Genomic DNA, 17,897 nt, shown 5'->3' with positions numbered 1-17,897 from the left:
CAAGGGGGGAAAAATTTGCCATTTAACGTCGGTTATCTCGGTGCAGCCGCAGAAGAACTCGCGAAAGTGGCGGAAAAATCAAGCCTTACAGATGCTACAGGTGTTGTATACTGGTGAATCTCTGCTGTTAGTTAGTGCTAGTGTTCATAGTGTTAGTAGGGGCGCGGCGCGGCTTTGGGAAGAAAAGCGCAGCCGTTGAGAGAGTGCCGGTGGGAAGACACGTACCGGGATACGCATAAGCGATAACAACGACCGCAGTGAACCAACATATACCAACAATAACAGATGGTGAGAGTGTGGAAGTTTAAATAGGAGCTGGTGATGATGCTAAACGAGCACCATATGTGCGCGATTGAAGCTGGGAGCTTCAGAGAAAGCGGCCGAGAAAGCACCTGCTACGCCAAAGGGGGTGTGGCAGGTGGATTCCTGACAGATAAACATGTACTGTATGTATTTTTATAGCATGCCTTCATCAAACAAATCGCGGCAATGCTGTTGTGTAAAAAAAAACTCTAAAAACACGTGCATGCACATTCTCATTTATTAACACACATCATGTATATAAAGAAATTTCAAGCACGTTACTATATTGCCGCCATATTGATTTTCGTTTATCTCGATGCTTTTTGGCAACCCCCTAGGACATATATATATATATATATATATACATACAGTACAGACCAAAAGTTTGGACACACCTTCTCATTCAAAGAGTTTTCTTTATTTTCATGACTATGAAAATTGTAGAGTCACACTGAAGGCATCAAGGGCTATTTGACCAAGAAGGAGAGTGATGGGGTGCTGCGCCAGATGACCTGGCCTCCACAGTCACCGGACCTGAACCCAATCGAGATGGTTTAGGGGTGAGCTGGACCGCAGAGTGAAGGCAAAAGGGCCAACAAGTGCCAAGCATCTCTCGGGGAACTCCTTCAAGACTGTTGGAAGACCATTTCAGGTGACTACCTCTTGAAGCTCATCAAGAGAATGCCAAGAGTGTGCAAAGCAGTAATCAAAGCAAAAGGTGGCTACTTTGAAGAACCTAGAATATGACATTTTTCAGTTGTTTCACACTGTTTTGTTATGTATATAATTCCATATATGTTAATTCATAGTTTTGATGCCTTCAGTGTGAATCTACAATTTTCATAGTCATGAAAATAAAGAAAACTCTTTGAATGAGAAGGTGTGTCCAAACTGGTCTGTACTGTATATATATATATATATATATATATATATATATATATATATATATATATATATATATATATAAAACCAGATTCTCATATCTCATTGGCTGCATTGTGCAAGCAGCAATGATCTCATACATCACTGAATTTACTTAAGGGGATTTCTAGGAAGAAAATTAAGTCATTAAATGTTTTCTGTGAAGAATAGAGATTACGCCTTGTGGCTTTCAAAACCTTTATTTGAGTTTTATATGTCAAATTAAATACATTTAAAAGATTTGTATTACAAATTCGAACTATTATTGACCATCTGATCAATTTGGTTCAACAGAGCCTCGAAGGAATCCATGTCAAAGAATGGTACAGACTCCAGGATCTCTGTGCCGTTTTGTGTGCCTTCACCATACGTCTGGGCGCCAGGCTGTTGGAAAAAGCCATATTCCTCGTTTAAAATAGAAAAGATGTCCTTGTTCTCCAAAGTGATATCATCCTCATCCATGAGGTTAACCTCACTGCTTGCGCAGTCAGACCCGTGGCAGGTGCTGTAAACAGAATTGCACAATTTGACCTGAATATCAAAGTAAATCAGTGGTTATTAGGGCAATAATTTAATTTGCTGCGTAAAACTTAATTTGCATCTCATTCTTCTAGGAACAGTTCCAGTGCAGTATATTAACTCACCTTGTCTGACAGAATGTCAGTTCAGGTATGGAGAATGGTGAAACACAAGTGAACAGAGGTGGATCAAAGCAAGTGCCTCCACGGGACAACAGTTCTTGTGAGTCTTGATGGTTAAGGCCAGGGAACTGATCACTAAATTCAGGCATGTACTGGTCATGTACTGGTACTTCTACTGGCATGTACTTGATTATATGATGGTTTGGCTCTAGATCAGTTCTCCTATTTGAGGCACTACTCTGCAAACTGCCTACAAAGATACAAAGATATAGATATGTTTTGGCTCACTCCCTATTTGAAGAAACACCGAATGATTGTAATAGGATAGGCAGGATTTTGTTCATGGATTGTATGTGGTCATTTAAACCATTATGGGAGCGCATGTTAGTTTTGTAGACAAACCTTGGTTATGTTTTGAAGATATACCTAATTATTTTCCTAAAAAGGACAGAAGTATTAAATCTTTAATTTCTTTAAATCTTCTTAAAATCTTTAAATTTTTAATTCCATTTCCTGTGGTGGACACTGACACTTAACTTAAAATGTTAAAGGACCTTAACTGCAAGACAGTTGGACAAATTGTAAGCATCATAATTAAGCAAAATAACATGAGCATGAGTGCTGTTATGGAGAATTTGTTGTCATGCTGTTAGTGTTAAGATGGTTCTTACACTGATTTACACACATTCCTTTGTCTAAACAGTGTCTATAGAATATTTACGATGTTAGTACGTAAGGTATACAGGAAGTCTTTATCTGGACTCCCACATCTCCGGCTAGTATGTCTATTTATCCGAACAGGAAACAGCTTTAGGTCAGGTTTTTTTTCCGATATATATATATATATATATATTTGTCTGTTGACTGCAATAAACCGAAGAGCACTGTTTTGGTGTCAGACGCAAGATACTTCCCGGGAATATCCGAAGGGAAATCACGCATCAGGTAAGTTTTAGGATACTTCCTTGCTTGCGGGGATTGTCCCATTGTAGGCGATATTGTCTAAAGTATCCAAAAGAATCCCTGATAATTTTTATATGCCCGAAGAAAATAGATAAAAAAATAAATTAATTGATAAAAAAAGAAAAGAAAAAAGAAAAGGGAAATATTGGAAAGACTTCAATTTTGTTTTGGCTTTATAGTCTAAACAAAGAGTTTTCTTTCTCCTAACTTACTAAATTTGTGATCCAATTGGAGAGACTGGATTACCTTTTTGTTTGAAGACTACGATCTAGTCGCTGTGTGTATTGTCTGAGTGTTAGTTGTTGTGTGTCTGTTCTTTGTTCTGTGTAAAGAAGATGGGTCATGACATCTCTTGCCCATTGCCGGAAGAAAATCCCAAAGATTGGATGTATAGGAAAAGTGCCGGTTACTGGACTAATGCTTATTTAGATAATTTGGCAGAATTGAGTGAAAGCATGTCGCAGGTAGATAATTTTCCTAGACATGGGTCATTTAAAACCCGCGATTTGGAAAATGCGTATTCTATGGTGAACGGTGGAATGGGCGATCCGAATTGGGACTACACTTATATGCGTGAGTCCTATGATAAATAAGTAAATATAAAGAGGTACTGGGATAAAGGTCCAGAGTCAATGCTTTTAAATGCTCTTTGAATAAGAAACACCGCCTCCACCATACAATTCGACAACATCTACTAGCCCTGGTCTTTATCCTGCGCTGCCTGTTGCTACATATATACAGCGCGCTTTTGCATTTGTACGAGAATGAAATGAAATACATGTTAAACCAGCGAAAGCTAGTGATATTGATGTTATATGTAGAAATCTTCCTATTCCAATTAACCCCACAAAATATATACCGATATTAAAAATACACACTCGGTATGCCCAATTAACAGGCCCTGATTTTAGAACTATTCTTTTGCGTACTTTGGGAGATTACAGGCGTTACAGAAAAATTGATCATAGAAAAAGGCCCGACCTTTTGGCGAGCTAATAATGTTATTACAGGCGAGGGCACGGCACGAACTGACACCAGATTTTTTGGGAAAACGATGCCAATGTAATGCAAATGTACAATGAGCTAAAGGATTTTCTGGATAACAGAATAGCATCCAAGCATGACATTTCACATGCAGCCAACACTAAACAGGGTTTTAAAGAAATGCCATCTACATTTTGTGGTGCGATTTTAAGCAGCATGGGAGAATGATTCTAAACTGCCAACCAATGATACACACAATGTGTTGTTTATAAACACTTGTTTGAATAATATGAAAGCTTCTCAGGCTCAACTGATTCGCATCATGACAGACAGATTACTAGAGAAGTTGGTAGATCAGTTCTGTGCTAGAATTATAGATTTAGATGCCGATAGAGGTTTTCTGCTTTAGTTAAGTCTGAACCAATTATATTTTAATAATATGAGCCAAATTTAGGTGAAGTTAACCCTAAATCATGGGCCTCTCACAAAGACGAGGCAGGTAAATCCAGGTAAAACCGTATAATTCACTCATAAAAACACACCATCCAGTTTTTGTTAAACAATTTCCATTCACCTTATAACACACCAATTAATCCAGTTTTGTAGGCAGATAAAAAATGCTGGAGGTTAACACAAGATTTACGAGAGATTAATAAAGTAGTTATTCCGTTATCCTGATGTAGCTACCATTGTTAACTCTATTCCAGCAACTCACAGATTTTTTACTGTGATTGATCTTTGTTCTGCCTTTCCCAGTGTCCCTTTGGCCTCAGAGACGCAGACGCTTTTCGTATTTACCTATAGGGGCACGTCAATTCACCTGGACCCGTCTTCCTCTGGGTTTTGTTGACTCGCCGGCCGTATTCTCCGCTGTAGAGCACCGAACTTTGGCCGATATCCACCTGCCAGAAACAACCTGCATCCTTCAATACGCAGATGACATCCTTGTTACAGGACTGACTGAGCACGACTGCCACAAAGCGTCAGTGGTTGTCTGCAACGTCCTGGCTCAAGCTGGATTTAAAGCTTCACAATAGAATCTACAGTGGGTGAAGCGAAAGGTCTGAAATCTGGGCCATGTGAACTCAGAAGGCCAACGTAAGATATTACAGGACAGAGTACAGCTTGTGACTAGGTTTTCAAGACCTCAGAATGTAAAACAGATGCAGAGCTTCTTGGGATTGATGAACTACTGCCGAGCACGGATCCCTGACTGCACACAGCATGATAAAGTTTTGCGTAGTGCTATTGATCACAAAGCTCCTCCATCACACCTCATTCTGTGGACTCATGAAATGACTGAAAGTTTTACTGCCCTCAAGCAGGCTATACAGTCTGCTCCAGCTGTAGGTCTTCCGAATTATGCTAAGCTTTTTCACCTTTATGTGCACAAATGTGGTGGTACGGCTGCGGGAATTCTAGCCCAGGAACACGGTGACAGATATCGCCCTCAACACAAAACATATGACAGCACAACGTAGATCTGGTTATGAAACCACACTCTTGGCGACAGAAAACTTGACCATTAAGCCTCTTCTCAGCAGCATTCAGCTGTAGTAACGCTGCGTGATTTGCTAGACGATATTGACGCACGCGATTGCCTTAAACACATTGAACAAGAGACCTCTTGTAGGCCTGATCTTTTAGATACGGCCCTGGAAGAGGGGAATTGCCTATATATAGATGGTTCATGTTCAAAACTTTCTGATGGTGTGTATTTATGTGGATATGCAGTTGTAAGATTTACTAATGAAATAGCTGAATCTAAATCATTACCATACACATCTACACAAGCTGCAAAGTTGGTTTACACTTACAAGAGCATGTCAGTTGTCTGAAGGTAAAGTAGTGACTATATACACTGATTCTAAGTATGCTTATGGTGTTGTGCATGATTTTGCTGAAACATGGAAGCAAAGACACTTTAAAACAGCTGATGGAAAGCCCATAGCACATTTGAATCTCATAGGCGACCTTTTAAATGCTGTTCAACTCCCTGCCAAAGTGGCTATAGTTAAGGTTAAAGGACATGCTGTAGGTGATTCAGAGGAAATTCAGGGAAACACGTTAGCGGATAAAGTAGCTAAGGAAGCAGCAAAACAACCAGTAGATTTGGATACGGTACATACCAACCCTGAGATCTCGATGATGTCACATATCTCCAATATACCAGATATTGACCTAAAAATATTTCAGAGTCAGCCTACTGAGGAGGACATAAAGTATTGGTGCTCTAAACAATGTAAATCTGATTCTGCTGATATCATTAGAGATGTAGATGGAAAAATTGCTCTGCCTTAACTAGCTTTAATAGTGTTGGTGAAGCATTACCATGGGATGTCACACATTAGCATTGCTAAAGTCATACAGGCTATAAACGCATTATACTGTATTGCTAATGAATTGTGTTGGATTCATTTCTGACTTGTGCCAAAACTAACATACATCGACCTGTACAACATATTGCGCTTACTTTTACTGAAGCCCCTTTCCAACACCTACAGATAGATTTCACACATATGCCAGCTGTAAGAAAATTTGAGATACCTGTTGGTTATAGTTAACAGATTAATTGGCCAGAATCATTTGCATGATGCGCGACAGAGAATGCTAAAACAGTTGTAAAAATATTAACGAAATGGGTTAGGTAATCTCTAGGTTTGGAATTCCTAGTGTGATTAAAAGTGATAACGGCACACTTTTTGCTTCTAAAGTAACACAACTTTTGGCAAAAAGCTTAGCAATTGATTGGCATTTTAATATTCCCTATCGCCCACAGTCAGCTGGTAGAGAGAACGAACAAAACCATTAAGGAACGTGTTACTAAAGCCTGCATTGACACAAAATTGGACTGTTGTTCTCCTAGCAGTACTCACAGAAATGAGAATGACCATCTTCAACTACTAAACTGTCATCTTTTAAAATTCTAATGGGCCGGCCTTTCCCGACCCCATGGGTCAGGGGACGCACTGGCATTTCTTCCTTAGGTAACCTGGAAGTGATGGTGGATGACTACGTTTCTGCCCTGGTAGAAAAATTTAATTCTATTAGTGCTGATGTCTCACTTACTCTTCCTCTGCCCACAAAAAAGCCAACACACCCTTTTGTGCCTAATCAGCAGGTCCTGATATGAAGTCTGAAGTCTACCAAGGTCGGTGAGCCGAAGTATCTGGGTCCAGCGAATGTTCTAGCTGTAACCAGAACTGGAGATCTGACTGATTATCATCCACAGTGGATACACGCAAGCAGGATCAAAACAGCACCCCCTTAATCTGTGCACTAATTGGTCTGTTGGTCTAAGAAGCCTACCTAAGTGAGTATTCATTTAGATTGTTATGTATGTACACTTATCCTTCACAGCACACATGAGCTTCCAGTTGTTGCCATCTGACCTAGTTCCACTGATGAGTTGAAGTGTGTGTCTTCAATGAGCAGTCCTGACTCTGTCTGGCAGTGTCCATGTAAAGTGCTTCAAGGTGCTTCTAATTCCACTAGTCTCTGTCTTAGTTAATAAATGTTAGGCGGATAAATTTAACTCCGTTTTAATTCTGTGCCACCTGTTAGTCTAGGCATTGTACTCCAAATACCTAAACATCTTTCTTGTGTCTCCCGGAGTAGAGGAAGTAAAGTTTTAGGAACCATTCCATCAGTTTACTGTTATACTACGGAAACTCGACCCCTTAATTATTCTAATAGGGACCGCCGTGTATGTAAATCTGCCCAAAGAAAAAAGACAGGCTCTGGCAGGACAATGCACCGAGGTTTAGAGTGATGTTGCCTTCACTTTTCTCCACAGTAAAATGAGTTTAAATTGTATATATTAATAGACAGAGACACTCTAAATAAGAATATTTTAAAAGAAGGAACAAACCTATACAATGAAAATGTTTAATGAGTGTGAGACTATGGAACATGGTTAAAAATCCACTTATGTTTGGAGGGATTTTGCCTTTACTTTTTTCAAAAACTGTATAGTAAAATGACTTGAAATTTAAAAGAGTAATAGACAAAGACACTCTGAATAAGAATTATTTAAAATAATACACACACCTATAAAGGAAAATGTTTTATAAGTGTTTGAATGTGGAACATGATTGGAAATGCACTGAGATTTTTTTGTTTTTTAAATGTCTTTTTGTTTTGTTTTTTTATAACGGAAACGCCGTTCTGAAGCGTCTTTACTACTATTTTGACCGCGCCCACCACCCGTACCGTAAGTGCACGATTAGACGCGCAACACAAAGAAAAGTGCGGCTGGCTTAACCGCAGTGCTGTCACACTTCTGAACTCTTAATTTAAATGCTGTAATGAACATGAACAAATGGTCGTTGACCTATGTTTAAAAATAAATAAATAAAATAACTGTTAAAAATAACTGGTACGTTATATAAAAAAACTGTTTGAACTTCGATTGTTCCTTGTCATTTGCACCACCATTTTACTTGTCATATACCTCTTTCTCTACCTGCAATCTTTGCACATTAAGGAATAATTACTACATGATTGCTGCATAGTCACCTGATGCTCACTGAACATTTTAACCTCATTTATCTGCACAACGCACCTCTATATTTGTACACAGTGTCTACTCGCTACCTCATACCTGCACTTTTATAGAACACAATACCCTATATACAGGTATATGTGCGCACACTCGCGCGAAACGCTTCAGGTGTAGCTGTTACCTGTCTTATTATCCGGCCTTATTTCGCCATCCTCCATCTGAATTTTGGCAGTTTCGCTGTCTTCATCCTTTCTATAAAATGTTTCGGCGCGTTGTTTGGGACGTCCCTCCATTCGCGTGGTCAGTGAGCGTTTGATAGAAATACAAGAGCGACACAACAGACATCCAGACCACGGCAGCGCTCTGCGGACGTCACAAAGGAGGCGGGGCTTCCAGAATTTAATTAGCGCAGTAGCGGAAGCTAAAAACGGGATGTGTGTTTGTGTGATTGCAAAATATCTATTTAATTGAAATACTCGGTGCTTGATATAGACTTTTTTTTGTATATTCCCCTCCTCACTGTACACCACCACTGCAAGCCTGCTGTCCATACCGTTCCCGAACGTGCTGTATGGACAGGTAGTCTGGGCGCCTCTACAAGAGCTCCTGCAGCATTCCTCTGCCCAGCCAACATGTCTATGTGGGCCCCACATGGGTTTCATCTGGATTATATGGGCTTCACGTGGGCATGGGGTCAGAGTGGGCAGTTTGATGGGCTGAATGTGGGCCCCAGTTAGGTTGCCCATTTTGTTTATTTGAGGGCCCTGTATGGGCCACATTTGGGCTATATTATGGTCGTTGACAATCTTCTTGTCGATGCTCAACATGAATGTCTCAGCAGCGAAGCAGAAGGAACCTGGGAATAATAATTAAAAAATAATAATAATTCAAACTTTTAATAACAGGGGCTTCAATGTCAGTTATATATAATGCAGATACTTGAAACAAATACTTGATACTTGACCCTGCCAATATTGGTAGTAAACAAATAAAAAATGGCTTGATAAAGTAATTAATGTGCCAAATAAAAATATTATATATAAAGGAAAGTAATTATTAAAAAAGAAGATTAGAAATAAAAGGGAAAATTAAATAATAGTGCTAATTTTAAATTAAAACTAATATTTAGCTATATTAGTCAATTGATGATAAATTCAATTGATATGTTTTTTGCGTGTTTTAGATGATCGAAACAAAAAATGTATATATTAACAATAACATTAACTTTAGTTAAAAATAAATAAATAAATGAATAAATAAATAAATAAAAGACTCAAAATCACAAGGTTGTAAGCACCTTCTAATCCACCATTTGCCCAAACTGTTAACTGATCTGAGTAAATAATGTTAAAATTACACAATACCATGCAAAAAGTTAAATGCATTAATATGGTGAATTTTAGGCTTTGTTGTGATTAATGTTTAGAATAATTAGTGGGGAGAAAAACAGATCGATTATTAAATTTGTATTGTTGCACTTTGGACCGTGAATTTAAACTGACCACTGTAACATTAGTTACTTATGCTCAGGTAACTTGCATGCTTTATACATACAAATAATGGTTTATGCCCTGGTTGATGCGGTAGCATGCTCTACTTTATATAATTTTTTTTGCTTTACAGGTAGCCTGAAGCAGAATCCTTTGCTGAAAACTGTCTAGTAAGAAAGAGCTGGAGACATTGCTTGGTAAATGGTTCACAAATGCAAGAGACAGAGAAGGCAACCGTGCTTTGAGAGCCCAGTGGCTCTGTTTAATTAAGGGAATACTCCACCCTGAAATAAAAAAATATCTTATACATTACTTATCCTCAAGGCATCCTATACGGTGACTGAGAGAGCTCAACGCTCTGCAACTTAAGAAAACCCATGCATATAGAAAAAAAACACCAGCAAATAAAAAAAACCCCAACGTTATCAGTTTAACAACACATGTGCTGTAAACCCTCACAATGCAACCAAGTACAGAAACACGCTGCAAATCCTCACAATACAACCAAATAGCACAGATCACAAAATAAATGTTTCAAGGGGACTGTGTTGTTCAACTGATGAGGAGTTTTCTTAATTTGCTGGTGATTTTTCTATTTGCGTATGTTTTCTTCAGTTGCAGTGCATTGAACTTTCTGGGCCACCATGATCCTGGGTGTGACTTACATCTTTCAGCTGATCAGAATCATTGTTCAATCACTGGCTTTTGGCAATGGCCAAATATTCGTTTGAGTCAAGTTTAGACGCAAGGTTAATATTTTAATTGTTACATTCATAAGTTTTGGATTTCACGAGTGGTCCCTCTGCATAAGTTATTACTGTGTGAGGCAGGGGTGGGAACAATTCACTGATGAGATTTTAGGATATGTTTTAATTATGTTGATACATGTTTTTTTTAGTGAATGGTAGCATTTTAAAATTTACTCATTTGCCTTTTCTGTCTTCTTTTTCTTTACTGTTTTATAGGTGTGCAGCTGAGGAATCTGCATAGACCCACCAGTGAACTATTTTACTAAGTAATTCTGTTATTCCTGTTTCTTGTTTACTTGAATTATTTGAATTAAATGTTATTTACACATTCTGAGTTGAAGTCATTTATTTTTCACAGTTCAAATACTCAACCATGTAATTTTAAACATAGAGCAAAACATAAAATCAGCTAATATTAGGTCTTTGTTTGGTCAGGCACAGTTTTACATTGTAACTAAGGTTTGAAATGGTTTGACAGTGGATTTTCCATAGTAGCACATTAAGTTCACCCACAGAAATCAATTAAGAAATAAAAAAAATGGGACCCAAATCTCACCCACTGTGGTCCCACAACAACCCCATAAAGGGGCAAAAATACATGTTTGCCGTTTGAAGGCAAGAATGTGATTTTGATCAAAATGTGGGGTTTCATTTGGGGTGTAATTAGATTGTACTGCTGTGCCCTGTTGTTTTGTGTTAATGCTTACAGATACCATTAGGGGGCAGTAGAAGTAAACTGAAAAAAGAGAATGAGAGAGAATGAGTGATTAGCCCGTGCTAGATGTATGATATGAGCTATTTGAAAATAAATAATCGATTCATACTACCTGATCTTGCTTCCTTCTGTTTCCTGACAACATAACACTGCACATTTGAGAGTGTTTTGATGGCTGATACTTGTTTTGAAAACACTGACTTTGGAAAAAAAAAAAGTCAGACTGATTTTGAAAACCTAACACTATATTCCAGTTCATAGGGTGAGGGTCTACTGTAGCTACAATACTTATATGAGTGATTGAAAGGGGAGTTGTAGACTTTGTCAGACCTTTTTTGAACAAACAGGTTTGTAACAAAAACAAATGGTAGTATTTAGTCTGATCATTTAACCATATTCATCTACTTATCAATACCTTTTTAAGTGAGAAAGTTTATGCAACATGATCACAGATTTTAGTTGAATAGGCCTGCTATAGACCATTATAGGAATGAAAAATCTGATGAGGAATGGTAAAATCTCTTTTAAATGTACATGCAACAGAAGCCAGAAAAAATGTCCATAAACACGTCATGTATATAAATCACAATGTATAAGAATTGTCATACATATTTTTTTTTTTTTATGAATTACAATCAAGTCAAAAAAATTTATATTTTATATATATATATATATATATATATATATATATATATATATATATATATATATATATATATATATATATATAATTCTTTTATTATTATTTTTTTAAATAGATGACATGGAAAACTTTTATGAGCTATCAGTGTTTACCTGATGGAATATATGAAATATGATCACCTTTTGCTGGTTATTTCACAATGAATGATCAACTACTACCTCATTTCATGCCTACAAATAATTTTTAAGTCCAAGTAAAGTATTAAGCCTGCCTAGTAGTTACCTTTTTCAGAAGGAGTGCTTTTAATCTGTCTATTCTGTAATCTTAATAAACAATGCATTCGTTTATTAACATTTATAAATACAAGACAAATGTCCACCTTATATTTCAAATAAAGTATTTTATTTACCATCTATGAAGTTGTGAACATCAAATATTAAACATTTCACTCAAATTGTGCAAAACCAGTGTTATAAGTTGAGCACACATTGTATTTTACATCGACTGTGGCAGACAATTTGCAAACACCTTTACCATAACTTTGAGAACTTTAAGTGTTACTGGTGCTGTTTGAACTACAAAAATGTTAAAACAAGTTAAATGTTCCTTATTTTAAAATATGCAAATGTAGTTATAGGAAAATAAACTATTTTTTCTATTTCAATAAAATCTGAATTCAAGAAATTCCTGGAAAAAAAATTACTTTGACTTATTTTAAGCACAGAATTGTGCAGTAAAGCTGAAACTCTACATCTTCAAACTGCATCATGTAATTGAAAAAAAAGGAAAACAAAAAAAAACTACACTTTTTTTGAGAACTGTACAGAAGTGTTTGATTTACAAAATGCTAGCTAGTGATGCACATGCAGCACCTTTTTACATCATTAGAATGCACAATTACTGTAGGAAAATTATAATCTAAGAAACTCCTGGAACTAACAAGCAAAAAAAATTAACAGGTACTTTAACAAATCTTGTTTAGTAAAACACCAAATTGTTAAAAACTTTTCACTGACATTCAGAAGTGTAACAATTGTTTCAACAACAAAAACTGTGAGAGTCTGTAAAACACCTTTATCACATTGTCCACAACAAGAGGGGTAGTGCTAGATCCACTCATGTTTAGCAATGTCTGAGATGAGAGTGAGGACTCTGGGATTGACTGAGAACATTTTTCTTATTGGATTCAACCTTGGTGTCTCTCTCAGGATTTATGCAAAAGAATCACCTTTATGGAAAAAAAGAGTGAGAGGAAGATTGAGAAAATTAACAACCTGAGATAGGATATTTGTTTGATAAATCCTAAAAAGGTGTCCATAAAAACAGACATTTTACCGTTGGGGAAACTCCAGTGTTGAAAGTAGTTCCACTGGGTAGTGTATGTTAAAGCAGTAATAACTGCCAAACATCAGGCAGATGGCAGAGGTAAGGGTTGTGATGTGGTCATTGACAATCTTCTTGTCGATGCTCAACATGAATGTCTCAGCAGCGAAGCAGAAGGAACCTGGGAATAATAATTAAAAAATAATAATAATTCAAACTTTTAATAACAGGGGCTTCAATGTCAGTTATATATAATGCAGATACTTGAAACAAATTGGAGGATGGACCCTGCCAATATTAGTAGTAAACAAATAAAAAATGGCTTGATAAAGTAATTAATGTGCCAAATAAAAATATTATATATATAAAGGAAAGTAATTATTAAAAAAGAAGATTAGAAATAAAAGGGAAAATTAAATAATAGTGCTAATTTTAAATTAAAACTGAAAATGATAAATATTGATCTATGTCAATGTATAATAAAATAAGTTGGTAAAGTTTCTTTTTTGGATGCTATATTTGGCACAATAATTAATCAAGCCTGGACTGGACTGACCTCTTTCAGTCTGAAGCTTGAGAAGAGCGTTCTGGACTCGTTTGCTTTTTTGTGCATCAACATATTTCAGGAACTTTAACAGACGTGCCCCTTTTTTGTCTACATTGGCAAGGAAGGTTTCCATCAGCTCTTGGAAATGTGCTGGCATACCAACCTCATTGAAGAGAAAGGGCTATTCCTGGCATAGTTTCTGGATGCTTGCCCCTTTGTTGATGTCTTTACGCTGGGTATAATAGGTGCACTTGACTAGTTCTTTCACAACATCTGTACTGTAGTTTGTTGCATGCTCCCTGTGGTTCCACTCGCAAGTAGTTAAAGCATGCAAAGCGTCTCTTCAGAACTCCATTTAAACATTCAATTGCACATCTTGTTTTGCAATGAGCAGTGTTGAAGCATGCCTGTGCCTGTGTGGTTGCTGCAAGAAAAGGAGTCATCAGCCATAGTAGGAGTGGATAGGCAATGTCTCCTAATATTATTCCATCCGGTCACTTCACGCCACAGTTTGTAATGATAAGGTCAGCATCGCCCACAAGTTGGATGTTGATGCTACGCCTCCCCTTTCGGTTGATGTACTCCCAATCCCTCTCATGAGATGCTTGGATATGCACATGAGTGCAGTCAATAACCCCAATAGTATTGGGCATGTTCCCCAAAGGAAAAAAACTTGTGCTTTGCCTGGGCAATATGGACATCCTTTGGAAGTGAAACAAACTGATTGACCAGGCTGGCCAATGCAATTAACACAGCTTTCACTACATCACTCACAGTTGATTTGTCCACTCCTATATTGTCACCAACTACTTGGTAGAAAGTGCCAGATGCATAGAAGCGCAGACCAATGAGGACCTGTTCATCCACAGACAGACTGTGACTCCTTCGGGTTCTCCGTTGAAGTTTTGGCCTGACAAGGTCTGCAATGTATCAGCATTCCCAAAGCAAAAGCGAGCATACAGTTCTTCAATGGTATATTGCTCCAGTGGTTGTGCACGCTCAACATACACCCTTTGACGGTATCCTCTTCCACCAAAACGGTGGTAGCGATGGACAATACCTGCCATGTCAGTGCCTCACTCTAAGTCCTCTAAGAAAGGCTGAATAGAGGATGGCTGTCAAATACCCACACACCAATTGGCTGATGTGCTGTGGCTTGTGTTCAATTAAATCAATCATGCCCAAGGCCTCTAAATACTATGTTCACTGCAACAGATGAGGTGGAAACATGGACTCAAAAGGACCTAATTTCACTGTTGCAGAAACCCATGCACTGCTGGAGGGTGTTAAGTGCCATTATGCCTCAATAGTAGGAAGCTCTGTTACGGGTGGAATGGTGACTAACAAAATGAAGAAAGACATTTGGGTTGAAATCACCCAGAATGTGAATGCAATGGGGTCTGGCCAGAAGAGGGCCTTAGAGCAAATGAAATTTAGATGGAAGAATCTGAGGGCCAGAGCAACAACACCCAAACAGGCAACAAACCCTTTAAGAAGGGTGAATAAACAGATGTGGTTATAGACATTATTGGAAGTGAGAACTGTAAAGCTCTGCATGGGATTCAAGGTGTTGTAGGGGATGGTGAGCCTACGATTGTAGAGGAAAGTGAGCCAGTTCCTCCTAATGCAGAGGAAACATTCATTCTGGATCTCAGCCCTATTATTGAAATACAACCTGGATCCTCAATGGTGGAGCCAGCAGTCACAGGAGCTCAGAAAAGAGGCTTGAAGCGTCCTTTGCTGAATAATAATGATGATGCCTATGAATTACTTTTAAAACGAGAGACTAAAAGAGCAGAAGCACAGATACTCCTGGCAGAGGAACAAATCAAGCTGACCAAACTGCAGCAAACCAAAGCAAAACTTCAGATCCGCCTCCAAAAGCAGAGCTTGGAAATGCTGGTCTCTCCTCCTCAGATGAAACAAAACTCTGAACGTTCTTTATTTTTTTGACTATTAGACATTTAGCCAATTTATTAAGACGTTTTCAAAATATCCACAATGTATTTGTTAGTGTATATTTGTTTTTTGTGAATCAGATGAGGGGTCATAAAATAAATTATGAATGGAAGTGGATGTTTATGTTATTTTTGTGTTTTGTCTAAAAATAAACAACTCTTACAGTGACCCCATGTTGGCTCTTCTACCTGTTCTTTACATAGCTGGTAGCCCACATTGTGATATGTTGTCTAGGAGTGGCACAAAACCCACAGTTCGGTTCGTATCACGGTTTTAGGGTCACGGTTTTCGGTTCTGTACGGTTCTTGTTGTTATTTTTTCTTTTAATCTTTAACACTCCAGAAATTTCCTTCAGCATTTGATATATAGCTTATTAGCTTAATTATCCACAATTTAGGATACAGTATTAACATTTTTGTAATGTAATCATGCACTGAATTTGACTTGACTTTAAGCACATTATTGGGACCATCTCTGAGTAAAAGCTAGGTGAGATTTTGATACAGCAAGAGAGAAGACATTGATGATGACATGCTTTTCGTTTATTTGGCAAAAAAAAAGGAGAATGTGTATTGTTATCTCTACAGAAACTTGTGCCTTTTTAGCACACAAAGACTAAAATTAACTTGCATTTATCAAACTCTTACAAGCTCTGTCTTTTAAACAAGTCAAAATATTTTATACATAAATATATAATGTAATAACATAATATAATGAGGCTATAACAATAGCAAAGGCCATAATCATAAAGTCAAGCATAAGTTTAACCATCTTAATACAAAAACAGTTTGCAGTAAACAATGCTTCTTTTCCCTGAGAGTAAGGAAACATTTCTTTCACTTGAAATTAAAGTGCAGTATTTGGGATACTTGGTTTAGTGAGATTGCACTCTTGGCTGCAAGGTTAACTGTGTGTTCGAAGCACCCGATCTGTGGCCCAAGTCCCACTGCTAAATCGATAGCATTCACTATATTTTTAGCATTATCTGAGTAACAGGAATTATGCTATTTACCCTCTCCAGTTTCCATTCCGCCACCGCGTCTGTCAGCATTTCAGAGATGCTTACTGGTATGACTTTCATAAATGGGGCGTGTTTGCAAAACGCAGCTTCTCATTTCCCACTCCGAAGTAATATAGTGAGCGGTCACCATGAGGAAACTTTCAGTGGCCCTGGAGGTCCATCCATCTGTAGTAAGAGCTACGTGGGCTATGTCGGACAATTCTTTTTTAATTTCTGCTCGTGTCTCGTCATACAGTTTTGGAATGACAGTGGTGCCGAAGTGTCGGCGAGAGGGAATATTAAACCGTGGCTTGAGTACATTCATCAGCTGTCGAAATCCTTCACACTCAATCACACTGCACGGTTGCATATCTTTTGCTATAAACCCGGCTATTGCCCTGTACGACTTATCACTGAGAGGTTGCTTAAATGCTGCGGACAGTGGAAGTTGTTTCCAAACCGGCTCTCTCGTGTTTGTGCTTATCGACACATTGGCGTGATGTCTTCTCGAATAAACTGTCATATTAGAAGTGTTAGCATTAGCATATTGAATGCATTTTGCACAATGCTTGCACACAGTCGCAGTTCTATCTACTGTTTTATTTCCGTTGCCATCGTAAGTAACATGAAATCCAAAATGTTCCCACACACCGGATTTGAACGACGCGGGCGCATCCGCCAACTCCGTGCAGCATTCATTATCTCCTCCACTTGCCATTTCTGCAGCACTCCTTACTCAACTTTTACTGTCTATATGTATGTTCACGCGAAACTGTCTGAGGCGAAACTAAGTACGGGGCTACATTGTGCATGCGTTAAAACCATGCGACACACACACGAACCGAACCGAGACAAGCGAACCGAACGGTTCGGGTGTTTTTCCATGTACCGTGCGACCCCTAATGTTGTCCCATTTAAAGCACAGGTAATCCGGATTTGGTAATCTTGAAAACTGTGTATCTGGATCAGGGTGATCAGGGTGGATCATTTTGATCCAGATTAAAATTTTTGAACAACTGGCCCCCGGACACTAAAAAGAAGATATGAAAGTATTAAACATTGAGTAATGCTTTTTTTGTTTTGCTAAATTACACACTGTATAGATGCATTTGGAGACATTAAGGTTACACAAAATAGTAAAAACGAAATGCAAAT

The 17,897-nt window shown here is 38.0% G+C and overlaps 1 protein-coding gene and 1 pseudogene across 2 annotated transcripts; both read right to left on the bottom strand.

The window, feature by feature from the left end:
- Positions 1–1,408: 1,408 nt before the first annotated feature.
- On the bottom strand, positions 1,409–8,953 carry LOC124398082. Of its 2 annotated transcripts, none has more exons than XM_046868100.1 (3): positions 8,498–8,953; positions 1,869–2,115; positions 1,409–1,755 (listed from the first exon to the last, which is right to left on the bottom strand). In XM_046868100.1, exons 1-3 carry the CDS (start codon positions 8,865–8,867, stop codon positions 1,635–1,637), a joined length of 738 nt encoding a protein of 245 aa, XP_046724056.1. In that variant the 5' UTR covers positions 8,868–8,953; the 3' UTR covers positions 1,409–1,634. The 2 variants fall into 2 exon arrangements, with proteins under 2 accessions (XP_046724056.1, XP_046724055.1); XM_046868099.1 differs by having other exon boundaries at positions 1,409–1,729; positions 8,498–8,946.
- A 5,057-nt stretch (positions 8,954–14,010) lies between these two features.
- On the bottom strand, positions 14,011–14,850 carry LOC124398207 (annotated as a pseudogene).
- Between the last annotated feature and the right edge of the window lie 3,047 nt (positions 14,851–17,897).

Source organism: Silurus meridionalis, chromosome 15 (assembly GCF_014805685.1).
Source record: "Silurus meridionalis isolate SWU-2019-XX chromosome 15, ASM1480568v1, whole genome shotgun sequence".
In the NCBI taxonomy this organism is placed as follows: Eukaryota; Metazoa; Chordata; class Actinopteri; order Siluriformes; family Siluridae; genus Silurus; species Silurus meridionalis.
This window is presented reverse-complemented; position numbering and strand designations above follow the sequence as displayed.